General features: G+C 55.2%; 1 protein-coding gene across 1 annotated transcript in view; it reads left to right on the top strand.

Annotated features, from left to right (window-relative positions):
* Positions 1-12,188, top strand: part of PTPRN2 (protein tyrosine phosphatase receptor type N2) — a 701,491-nt gene that overhangs the window by 439,589 nt on the left and 249,714 nt on the right. Inside the window, exon 12 of the mRNA XM_089917106.1 lies at positions 5,028-5,092. Coding sequence (XP_089773232.1) covers positions 5,028-5,092 — 65 coding nt within the window. The remainder of the gene's footprint in view (positions 1-5,027; positions 5,093-12,188) is intronic.

The following is a 12,188-nucleotide window of genomic DNA, read 5'->3' on the forward strand; positions in this document are numbered from 1 at the left end:
CCTGACAGGTTCCGAGCAGTGGGAGTCTGTACGGGAGGGTCGAGTCACTTCCCGGGCTGGTGACCGGAGGCCGTGCGATTTCAATAAGGCTGATCCCAGGGCGTGGGGGACAGGGGGTCCAGTCAGTGGCCCCCGAACGGTCTAGACTGTCCACTTCTGCAGACGCCTCTGGGTGGGACCAGGTGCAGAGCAGATGCATGTGTCTCAGGGTGGAAATACGCAGGGGATGCAGATCGGTAACCCCAGGAGCAGTGCTTTTGGCTGTGCCAGAAGCCGGCTCCACCCTTTCCCCAAGGACACCAGCCCCCTGGTGTCTGCCCACCTCCTGCAACCCCGCTCCCCGCCCTCGGGCTTTCTAATGGGCCACGGCTGTTAAGTTGTCCCTGTAGCAATTTAGATCACAGAAGAGACTTCTGCACACCCTTTCAGGTTAAAATCACAAGGATAAAGAAAGAGGCAAAATTATTCCACTGTAGCTACGTGTTTAAATTATATGGAATGCTGCATAAATTGTCAAGTGCAAAGAATTATTCTGATAAATTAAAATACTAATTAAATAGGCTACTGCAGAATCTTGAGAACATTGTAGGGTTCTGCTCCTCCAGCTAATTTGCATATCCTTCATCTAGTGAATTTAATTTTAAAGGACTTCTTTTTGTGTTTGGAAACCCTTTTTGTCTCCTGCGAAGATAAGAATGGGCTTTATGCATTGTTCTCGGCTTTATTAAAGCAGCTCCTCCTGGGGTCTCTCAGTCCTGGCCTGCTGGTGGCTCACGCCCACCAGCTCTGGGTCTGCATTTGGCCATGAAAATAACTTGGAGCCAACATTCGACAGAACATGTAGCCACAGCAAAGCTTTTCTTTTCCTCTCAAAGGCCTCAGCAAAGCCTGAAAAAGTGGCAGTGAGTTTCACACCCCGGTGGAGGGTGATGCTGCAGTTAAACGTGTTTCTAGAGAGGAGTGGTTGCTGGCCGGGAGGGGAGCATGGGGGCTGGTGCCCGTGAACCAAGTCTGAATGCCTGATGGAGGTCACGGCGTACATCTGGGTGAGGGATACCACGTACGAACGTATGAGATCCAGTCCCACTGAGCAGAAGGGATGGGTGAGAGGAAGTCCATGCAGCTGTGCAGGGAAGTCTCAGAGGAAATATACACAGTGGTGAATGTGTAAGAATGATGCTGGGGAAGATTCCGGAATGGCCTGAGAGTTACAAAATGTGCTCAAGACTACTGGGTTTGTTGCTCTTTTAGGTCAATTTGAGCTAAAATAAATAAATATAGATAAACAAACAAAAAAACCCCAAAGGGCTGTGCTTAAGATAAATTGTGTACCTTTCACACATGCTGGAAAAAAGGCACCATTACAGTGTCTCTGGCTACCATCCCCACCAATGAGAAATTTCAGAGAACGAAAAACTTAAATACAGAGCGAGACAGGCTTTGTTGAAAAGGACTTGATGCCCAAGACTGAGAAGTTCACAAAAGAGCACGAAACCACGAGCAGTGGGTTGAAGTCCCACGGACGCGCGTGTGCCAGCCACCAAGGGGACTTGCAGGTGTGACTGGAAACCGCATCAGCCGTCTCTGCGGGCATTTCTCAGCTGAGGGCAGGAAGATGGGGGCCCTGGGTGGGTTCTCGGAGGACCCCAGCTCCAGGCAGGTCCTCGGGGCACTGTCACTCTCTGGACTAGGATGGAGGTGGACTAGAGGTGGATGCAAAGGTGGCATGATTCACGGTTCTGGCTCGAGTTGTTAGGAGGTGCCACGGCCTCAGGAGGCTCCCATGGGCATCACAGCAGAGGCTCCTCGTGTAAAGAGCCCCTGGTGGGGACAGCCTCAGCGAGATGCAGAGGCTCATGCCGTCCTTGGAAAATACAAGGAAACGTGGACAAAGTGGGGTTTTGGGGGCAGATTCACCACTTGCTGAACAACAGCCGCTATAGAACAGAACCTGTGGGTTAATGTGAAGCTGAACAGTGGTGACCAGTCCTCCCCGCAGGGTGCTGCTCCTGGGTCTGCCCTGGTTGTGTGTGTGTGCGCGTGTGTGTGCCCGTGTGTGAGCGCCCACGCGTGCAGTTATTTGGAGGAGGTCCACTTTGGGGAGGGGTGGTTAACACCCTGCGTCATGTGAGGAACATAATAGGATCGGAGGATGGAGCAGAGCGGGGACAGACGTGACATCCTGACCCAGGTGACAGTGATGGGCCGCCTGCCCCACCTGATCTATCACACCTGCGGAACAGGTGACACTCCTGGGACTCCCGTAGCGGTTAATGGAACGACCGGGAAGACAGCGATCCCTCGTGCTGATGCTGGAGGGACGAGGTCACGTCCGGGCCGCTTTCCAGTGGATCCCAGACGCTCCGACTGCCCGCAGGACGCACCTCCAGCACGTCCGTCCCATCCATCCCAGGGTTTTCGTTTCTCAGGGACAATTCCGTGGAGTGCTGTGTCAGTTCTCAGTGACAAACCCTTAATGGACGCAACCCCTTGTCAGCACGAGTCTGGGTCCCTGGGCTCCCTGGCTGGACCCTCAGGCAGGGGACGTGGACCCTGAGAGGCGGTCAGCCCGGAGGGTCCGCAGTGGCCGCACTTGGGGACGGGTCACCATGAGGGTGAAATGACATCACTTTCCAAGGCGACGCCCGTGGTTTTCCGAGGATGGTGCCGCCATCAGGAACGTTGCTCAGGCTCCGGGGTGACCTTCCAAGCACATGATGCCCCTTCTAGACGTTTCTGCTTTGTCGGAGGTGCCCGTGGGAAATTTTCTGGTAGAAACGAGGACGCGTGTCTTTCCTCCACAGCCTTTGAGGCCATGAGCTGAGGTCGGTCTATAGTGGGCCCCGTTCCCACGATGGTGGCCGGAACAGCCCGACTGCAGACGTGTTCAGATGCGGGGAAACACGCATTGTAGAATCGAGGAAACGTGACATGTTAAGACCTAGACTTTGGGTAGAAACAAAGTACTGTACAGATGGGGCTGGAGCCAGCTGGACTGGTTACTGGAGCTCGTCTTTACTTTTTCAGGAATTTTTTGAGCCGGTTATTAAACACAGCCATTATGAAAAATTAAGTTTTACACACTTGCAGTTAATTACGTTAAAGACAAGAGGCCTCGATACCCAGCCAGTCGCCTGTACATTTCACCACTACCGGGCGCTGTGGCTCCCCTCCCCCTCCGCACCCCACTGGGGGCCAGAGCTATGTTCACAGAGGGGAGAGGTCGGGGGCGTGTCTGGCGGGGAAGCGGCTGCCAGGGCCTGGGGCGAGGAGCCAGCCCGGACCCTGGACTGGCCTGTGGCAGTGGTGCTTGGGGGACACAGGGAAGCTGTGCTGAGACTGACTCTCCCGCCACGTGTGGAACGGGGACAGGGCCCAGGCACAGAACCTTCTGCACAGCGTCGGGAGCAGGCATGGGTCTTCGGGCAGCGAGCAAGGCCCACAGTCACCTCGGGGCTCCGTGGGCTTGTGCAGGACACAGTCAGGACCTGTCCCTTGTCCCTCAGGCCCGTCCCCGCAGCCGTCACACTGCCCGCCCGGTTGGGGACCCATGGCGGCCGAGCCTCAGGTGTCTCCACCTGGCCTTCCCAGCAGCTTTGCTGACCCCTGGACTGGGTCATCTGCATCTTACTGCCCGGCTGGTTTGTTCCTTCCTGAGCCTGGAATGCCTGTCGCTTCTCGGCAGCAATGGTGGAGCACTTTAATTTCCATCTTTACTTTGTGCTTTGTGTCCCTCAGCCTATTAAAGACTCACTATTATCCCCAAGGAGCCTGTCATTCAGCAAAATGCCTCCTTTGTTCACAGGGGAACATGAAAATCAATTGCTTTATACTCTTATCTCTTAAGAATATTCTCCTCCATTCAAGGTTTACCTTTGGGCCACTGGCCCTCCCTGCCCCTCGGCACCCCCCAGCTTAGAGGCTCTTAAAGTGCTGGCGCTCTATCTAACCCCAGGTTGGCGTCTGCCCCCGCCCCAGTGCTTGCATAATTACCTAAATGTAAGAAATAACGTTGGTTTGTTCAAAGGAAAACTTTCTGCCAGACGATGAGAGAGCCCCAGAGGCAGGGGAGGCAGGCCATAGCAGGATCTGGTTTGTATCCCTCTGAAAGATATAATTTCGTTACCCAAGACTAACGTAGGTGTTTTACAATAAGAGGTGAAAGTAATTGCTATTTTCTTGCTATCTCGTTCTGCATTAATCACAGTTGCAATGCACTCTTCCTTCTTAGGGTTTGCAATAAAATCTATTTTTTTCTGGGTTTCATTTCCAAAATGACAGGGGCTTTATCCGAAAGAATACTTCTACAGAATCGTAAGCCAAGGTCGATTGCTTTGTGACACACTTCCTCTCCAAGAGGTGGGGACCGCGGGTTTGACGTGCTGGCATCGGGATTAACTGGGCTTCCTCTCCGGCTGCTAATTGTTTCCAGGGCTCAATCCGCTTGGTCTGACACGGAGGGTAATTTATTCTCGGAGAGTCTTCCTCGCTCTAAGTCAGGAGCAAACTTGGATGAGGGTTGATTGTGGTGGAGGCAAATTATTATAGGATATTCTCCTGGGGCAGGAGTAAGAGGGGTACAGCAGCTCCCAGGACTCACGGAACGAAGGCGCCGTTCAGTCTTGCCTGTTAGCGAGTCTATCTTGTGAACGCGGAATGCTTGTGAATGGAACCCAGTTCCCAATGATTATACACTTGTAACCATCATATCGTTCGAAAGTAAAGCCCTACAGTTTGCAAAGCAGGTCTGCCCACCATTTCTCAACCAGTCTTCACAAGGATACTGTGAATTTCCTATGGACGTTCTGTGGGCAAAGCTGGAGGGACTTGCGTCCTGGTCCTACATCTGCCGGCCCCTCGGTGGGGAGCCCCCTGCCCCGGTTTCTGCCCCAGGCTTGTCCACAGCACCCGTTAAAACGGCGATCTGGCAGTGACTATGGAAGTGTCTGCAGAGGGAGACGCTCAGGGTGTCTGGAGAACGCTTGCCTCTCAAAGCTGACCGCTTACTTCTTAATTTCCCCTAACAGTTGACAACAAGGACCAACTGGAAAAAATGTCTGGACTGAGAGTTCTTCAGACCGGAGTCGGCTCGGTGAGTAGCTGCGGGCAGTGTGGCCCGGGCGGCCTGGCAGGCTCGGGCTGGGGGCAGAGGTCAGTCGGCACCAGGTGGGGGGCTGTGGTAGCGGCGGCCCCGGCGTCTGGGCCGGGTTAGTCCTCCCGTCCCGTCGACAGAAGTGCTGACGTGCCATGCCAGGCTCGCCTGACACTGTTTGGTTGCCTTTGAAATCGTGATTCGGTGTCTCCCCAAGAAAAAGCGGTCATGGCTAAGAAAACATTGGATGCTTCAGAAACGTGTACTTCCTCCTTCAGACGATTCTCAGTTGCTGAGTCTATATAGCAAGAGAAGTTGCTCTTTCCTCTGGGTCTGGTGGGCACACTTTCGTCTTCCTTGCTAAAGACGCGTATGGGGTGGGGTATGAGAGGAGGACTGCTGATAAATTTAATGACCCTCAGAGGTGTCGTGTCCCAACGTCGCTGCGCTGGCCTCAGAAGCAGGTACTTGACCAAACTCTCCATCAGCAATTAGAGCCGCTGGCACTCAGCCCCAGGCCCTGGCGGACGCCTGAGCCCCATATCGTGGGCAATTGATGAGTTATACGCACAACGGCGGACGCGACTCCTCTCGGGGGTGGCTGTCTGTGCTCGCACGTCTGAAATCGCAGATGTCACGGCACCCGCCGTGACAGTAATTAACTATTAAGGGCACTTACTTACGATGCTCCTCGCCCAGGGCGGAGATGCCCCCACAGAGCCACTCCAAGGCCAGCCGCTGTCTTTGGGGGAGGCTCCGCTCGGCCGGCACGGTCCCGGCTCTTGAAATAAGAACTTGTTTAGTGGCTGGTCCTCCGCAGACGGAGCCTCCAGCTCTGCAGGCAGTGGGCGGGCGCCTCGCCGGGGGCGCCTCGCAGGGGGCGCTGGCCTTGAAGTCACCGTGTTCCCGGCACGCGGCGGGCAGCTCGGTGACCGCAGACTCATCCGAGCGTGGGGCCGGGTTGATGAGGCTTTGACAGCTGAGGACATCCTGGTCTTTTCTCCCGAAACTCACAGTAACTTTGGCGGCCAGGGATGGGGAGGGCGGCGCTGGGAGTCTGTGGGTCCCTAAGACCATCTGTACCACATGGGGTGCAGTGACTACTGGCGGGAAGGGCCAGAGGGCTTGGAGGATCCGGGCCCGCGACAGAAGGTTCTGACCCTCAGCCCCTCCCCTCCCCCTCGTCCCTTGGCCTCTGCAGGTGTCCCTCCTTCAGGAGCAGCCCTGGTGCCCAGCGGCCGGGGGCAAGTCCAGACTGAGTCGGGTTGGGGCCCTTGGTGTTCTGGGGTCAGAGGACGCTCAGGCGCTGGGCCTAATCCTAACCCTAACCCCTCCCTGTGCAGGGGGCAGGGAGTGTGTTCCATAGAGGCGGGCTGGGCCGCCCTGGAGCAGGGGGCAGGCAGGGCCAGGGGGGCAAGGTGCAGAGCCGGGGGCTGGGAGGTGCAGAGCCGGGGGCTGGGAGGTGCCTGGAGCCGCCCGGTCCTCCGCCCGCCCCGTGGTTGTGGTTCCTGGGCAGCGGGGAGGGTGGAGGCGGTGTGTTAGGACTTTGCAGACTCATCTCACTAGAGGTCACAGGCACAGATCCCAGAGGATGCTCACCGCCCATCACCCTCCTCGCGCCTAGCAGGCAGCGCCCAGCGCACACACACACGGCTGCCCCATCTGTGACCTGCCGCCTGCATCCCTGCACGGAGACCCGCGCCTCCCTCGGCGAGCCCACACCCCCTCCCTCCGGGCACGGTGCCCCCCATGGCCTCCTTCCTGTCCTCTCGTCCCCTCTCCTGCGTCGCCACTGCTCCGTCTCCCTGGCCCCATCCGGTCAGCACACAGATATGCTCCAGTGTTTTCTGATTCACTAAAGTGAGAGCTCCCGGGACGCTGGTCTCACCACGTCAGCGCTTTTGCCTCCCACTGGCTCCCCGTCTCCTTCAACACAAAACTACCCTCACGTGTGTCTGTATCCCTCGTGCGGACACATGAGCACCTGCTTGCTCCTGACACCCGGCCAGGCCTGGTCCCCACTGTCCACTGGACGGTCCACCGTCTGCAGCCCCAGAACCTCAGCTGTCGGCCCATCTGCAGTGGTCACTGTCCTGAGCGTTGCTGACTCACCTTCTGAAGCCCGGCTGCTCTGAGCGCCTCTTTCTGTGGGATCTGCGTCTCCCTGAGGCCATGGGCTTTATATTGTTTGTATGGTGATGACCCCAGAGTCTACCTGCAGCCGGTCCCATTCGCTGTGTTCCAGGCATGCACAGCCGCCGGCCCCTGCCTTTCTGTCCTTGGAGACCTGTGACGCGTTCCCCGAGCCTGGGCAAAGCAGGGCTCTTAATGTCCCGCCACCACCTGGCTCTGCCGCAGCTCCTCGGCTCAGTAGTGGAAGCTGGTGACGTGCTGTCCAGGAACTGGGAGCCTGAGTTGCTCTCGGCTTGTCTGTGAAGATGACAACCTAACTTCAGAGGGACATCCTCTGCCTGTTCCAGGTGCCCGTCTCACATGGGGGCAGGCGGTCCCACCTAGACTGGGGGCGGGAGGTGGGGGGTGGGCACAGGGCAGAGCAGAACCCCCGCTGCACCATTCCTGCATTTTCATCGAGTCTGATCCGCTTCCTCTCTGGTCCCCAAGTGGCCAGAGCCTGACCTCACCCTCCCTGGGGGCAGAAAATGGCCACCTCCCAGACCATTTATTGGTACTTCATTCACCGATGGAAACGTGGGTGAGAGGCTTTTCCACCCTAGTTCTCCCTGAGCCGCCTTTGCCTTCTTAGGGCCCCAGGGGTTTCCTTGGTCCACACAGACCAGCTCTCCAGTCTCCTGTCCTCTTCCACGTGGCAGTTTTCCATTTCAAAAGGCAGTTTTGCTGTCACTTTTGAAGTTGTCTGGGGTCATTCTGGTGGGTTCTCAAGCCCAGAACCCACATTCCATGCAGCTTTGCCTGACCAGTCTCCAGTCTGGATGGAGGGAAGGAGCGTTTGTATATTTGGAGTGAGTTTTGGATCGTGAAAACGGGAGCAGAGATATTTTTAAAAAGCTAACAATACTTCCTTTTCTAATTTCAATTGCCTCCTGCAGTACTGAGCCTGATTTTGATGCTTCTGGTTTTCTTTGGAACGTATTTGATATGAATGTCTCTGCTAATTCCTGACTCTGGGAAGTAAAGCAGACTTTGATTCCTCGAAATCTAACAGCATTTACCGAATGTCTCCCTGGTGCTTGTGATTCAACATGTGATGACAGATAGCGGAATTAAAACCTTTTAAGCCAAATGGAAATATCTCAAAACAAAATTTAAAGGAAAGGAACAGGCTACAGTAGACACACACGTTCCTGATAGATGGGTAGTATTTTGACGTGTTTCAAAATCTAATTTCTGATATCTTGAAAGTATTCACATTTTTTCAGATGAATAAAGTCATGTTTCTTCCAAAGGGAGATTATGATATTACCAAGAAAAACTCAAATATTTGGAAGAAAAATAGATGATTGTCCCCAGGCGAGCATTTCCATGAGTGTGGCTTCCAAGGTGTATCTGAAATAAGTCGTAACTTCCTAAGTTCTCGATAGTGTGATAAACACAGTATGATTGACGATTAACCTGCCCACGTTTCAGCAGGAGTCTCAGTGCAGCCGCGGGAGGCTCGGGGCTTCAACAGGGAAACCCAGAAGCAGCGCGTTCCCGGTGCAGACGCCCCGCTCAGCCCCGGATGGGCTGCCTCCCAGGCAAAGTCAGGCAGGAGGGGACAGGCCTCCATGCAGGTTCTGGAAGAGAGAGGAGGAGGTTTTCCTGGACCCGTTGAGGGTCCTCGGCTCCAAAAGGTAAACTGATGAAGACAGAAAACAGGAGCGAAGCAGCACCTTTATTTAATCTGAGTTTCATGGGACACGTAAGGGGGTGAAGCCTGCAGACGTGGGTAGACCGGCCGCCTTCTGATGGGTTGGTGGGGAGGGCCGGGGGGCGTGGGGACCCGAGGTGGGTCTGCAGCAAACCGGGTACAGGGCGGGCACAGCTCCCACGAGGGTCTCGGGCCTGCTTCGGGGAGAAGGGGGTGGACAAGGTTGGAGACACCTTCGGCCGAGGTGTCGTGTTTGGGGCAGTGTGTCCTGCACCCACCACTCATGCCGTGGGATGTCAGACCTGGTTTCAGGTACTTCAAAGAGCCCTGGGCTTCCAGAGCTCTGCTGTACGGGGGCGGGAGGCCACGGGGCCCCAGCAAACCGCCGTCCACGCGCTGGTTTAACCCACTGAGCTTCCCTTCCTCAGTCACTGTTTGGGGTCCTGGATAGGATTTTGTCCAAAGAAAGGATTTTTGTAGCCAAGACTGTGTCGATCCCCAGAGCCCCTTGAGAGTCTACGAATCCGTGGTCGTGCTCCTGCCCCCACAAGTCAGTGTGACTTTGTCGTGCGATGTGTGTGTTGGTGGGTGTGTGTGCCTGACAGCCGTCCCATGAGGCCGAGCGGGTGGGACGGGGGTCCGTGATGGATGTCTGAGAAAATGGCTCATTTCCTCTGCAAACCCCACTTCGGCATCGCCTGTCTGCTGGAAGGGATGCTGCTGCTTTAATGAGCGTTACCAAAACCTGAGCCCAGTGGTTTAGGGATTTCTGAGAGCAACTGGGCATCACACATCAGTGGGCAGAGAAATGCAGGCGGGGATGGCCCGAGTCACGGGGACCCTCGGGGCAGCAAGTGTCCAGCCGAGTCCCCGGAGACCCGACCACAGGTCTGGATGGACTCGGGGGAAGAATTGACATCGAGGGCCCTTTGCCAAGGCGTGGAGAAGGCACAGAGTGACCCCACCCCCAGCGAAGACGGTGGGACGCAGCTCCACGTGGTCCTCAGTTTGAGGGGAAGCTGTCACCCCCCACGTGTCGCTTTTCACGCGTGGACGGAGCCGGCACCTGCCTTTAGCACACTTAGTAAACACCAGCAGGTGTGCAGTCGGGACTCACAGGCGATGGGGCACTTGGCTTGCGGGAGCGCGTTGTGGCCGTGTCAGTGGGTGACTGGCTCTCGGGCCTGGGGGGTGGATAAGTTTGCGGTGAGGCGGGAAGCCCCGTGGCAGCTGGGGGCCGGGGGGCGGATGCGTCAGAGGACCCTCCAGTAAGGAGCCTGCGGGTACCTGGTAACATCCCGGCATCCAGTCCGAAGCCTCATCCTTGGAAGTGGTTACAGGGGTACTTACGGGTAGTAGTCTCGGTTCTTTAATAAAATCAAGAGTGCTAACACTTAACCTCAACTCTTAGAAAGCAGCATGACAGTGGGAATCTATTGCTTTAAAAAAACTTACCCTTCAGGCTTCCCTGGTGGCGCAGTGGTTGAGAGTCCACCTGCCGATGCAAGGGACGCGGGTTCGTGCCCGGGTCTGGGAAGATCCCACATGCCGTGGAGCGGCTGGGCCCATGAGCCATGGCCACTGGGCCTGCACGTCCGGAGCCTGTGCTCCGCAACGGGAGGGCCACGACAGTGAGAGGCCCACGTACCGCAAAAAAAACCAAAAAACAAAAAACACTTACCCTTCAGATCAGTAATCATACTCCCAGAATTTTATCTTAAGAGTATCATTCACTAGCTAAGAAAAGGAAAAAACAAAGCTTTGGAAAAACCAAAACTGACCTAAGTATAAAACAGAGGAAGGTAACTAATTATATTATAGTAATCAAATAAACGGACTCAGTCATTTCGCTAAAAATCGTTGTGACACCTCTGAACTTAAGGGCAGCTGTGTAAACTGTCTGTGCCCACAGATCCGGGCTGAAGGACCACGTGCAAATGTGAGGTCAGCTCTAGGACGGGGTTGGTGGGATTATAAGCGAGTTCTCTCCTTTTCCAAAATTTTTGTTAGTACCATTTTTTTTTTTTTTTTTTTTTTTTTGTGGTACGCGGGCCCCTCTCACTGCTGTGGCCTCTCCCGTTGCGGAGCACAGGCTCCGGATGCGCAGGCTCAGTGGCCATGGCTCACGGGCCCAGCTGCTCCGCGGCATGTGGGATCCCCCCGGACCGGGGCATGAACCCGTGTCCCCTGCATCGGCAGGTGTACTCTCAACCACTGCACCACCAGGGAAGCCCCCATTTTTTAACTTTTTATTTTGAAATCATTATAGATTCACTGGAAGTTGCAAAGACCGTATAGAGGTGTCCGTGCACACTTCACCAAGTCTCCCCTGTGGTTACATCCACATAATTCTAGGTCTGGAGTCAAACTGGGAGATGGATATCGGTTCAATGTGTGTGTATAGTTCTTTGTCGTTTTATCTTCAATCCCATTTTTAGTTTTAATAAAGAAAAAACATGCAACCAAAGTAACTGAGCACATACTCGCTTTTAAATAAGTGAGGACACAAGAGGAAACACCACCACGTGTGCGTGGTGTGGCTCCCAGGTGGCTGTAGAGAATGTTTCAAATAACTTGAGTCATCGCATATTTATGAAGACGGTGCTGTGTGTATATGCACAAGCAGGACGCAATAAGTAATTAAAAATATCCTGGGTTCAGATCAAGGCCCATATTTAGAAATTCAGGAGAAAGAGCCCTGGCGTGTGTGGACAGCAGAGGGGCAGGAGAGGCCTGGAGGATCCCACCTGACGCCCCAGGCAGGTGCAGGGCTGTGACAGGTGGAGGATGGGTCTTGTCAGATAGAGACAAAGCCGCGGTCTCAAGAGTGCGTGAAGGAGAAGTCGGTAGCGTTTGCAGTTAAGTATAACGAATAAGACGGAGACGGTGTTGGAGCTGACAGGGTCTCTTGGGTGAGGACTCCGAGGTGAGTTTGAGATGATGCTGGGTGTTCCCAAGTGCGCGCTGGAACCGTAAGGACTCCGGGACTCCTCGGCGGGGCTGCCATCCACCCTCCACCCCGGCGGCTCCCGCACCCCTGCCAGCCTCAGGCCGGCTGCGCCCAGAGAGCAGAAGGTGGACACCAGCGGTCACCTGGGACGAGGGGTGTCCTCAGCCACCGAGGGCCCTGCCCTGTGCCCGTCCACCTGGGCCCTGGCTCCTCAGCATTGTAATTGTGTGCCCATCCCCTTGTTTTATTCAAATCTGTGTTTCTGGACAGAGAACATTGATGTTTTTTCTTCTCAGTGCAAAGTGTGCATCATCCTA

Source organism: Delphinapterus leucas, chromosome 9, assembly GCF_059928025.1.
Source record: "Delphinapterus leucas isolate spDelLeu-1000000601 "Yukka" chromosome 9, BTC_Dleu_Yukka2, whole genome shotgun sequence".
Lineage (NCBI taxonomy): Eukaryota > Metazoa > Chordata > Mammalia > Artiodactyla > Monodontidae > Delphinapterus > Delphinapterus leucas.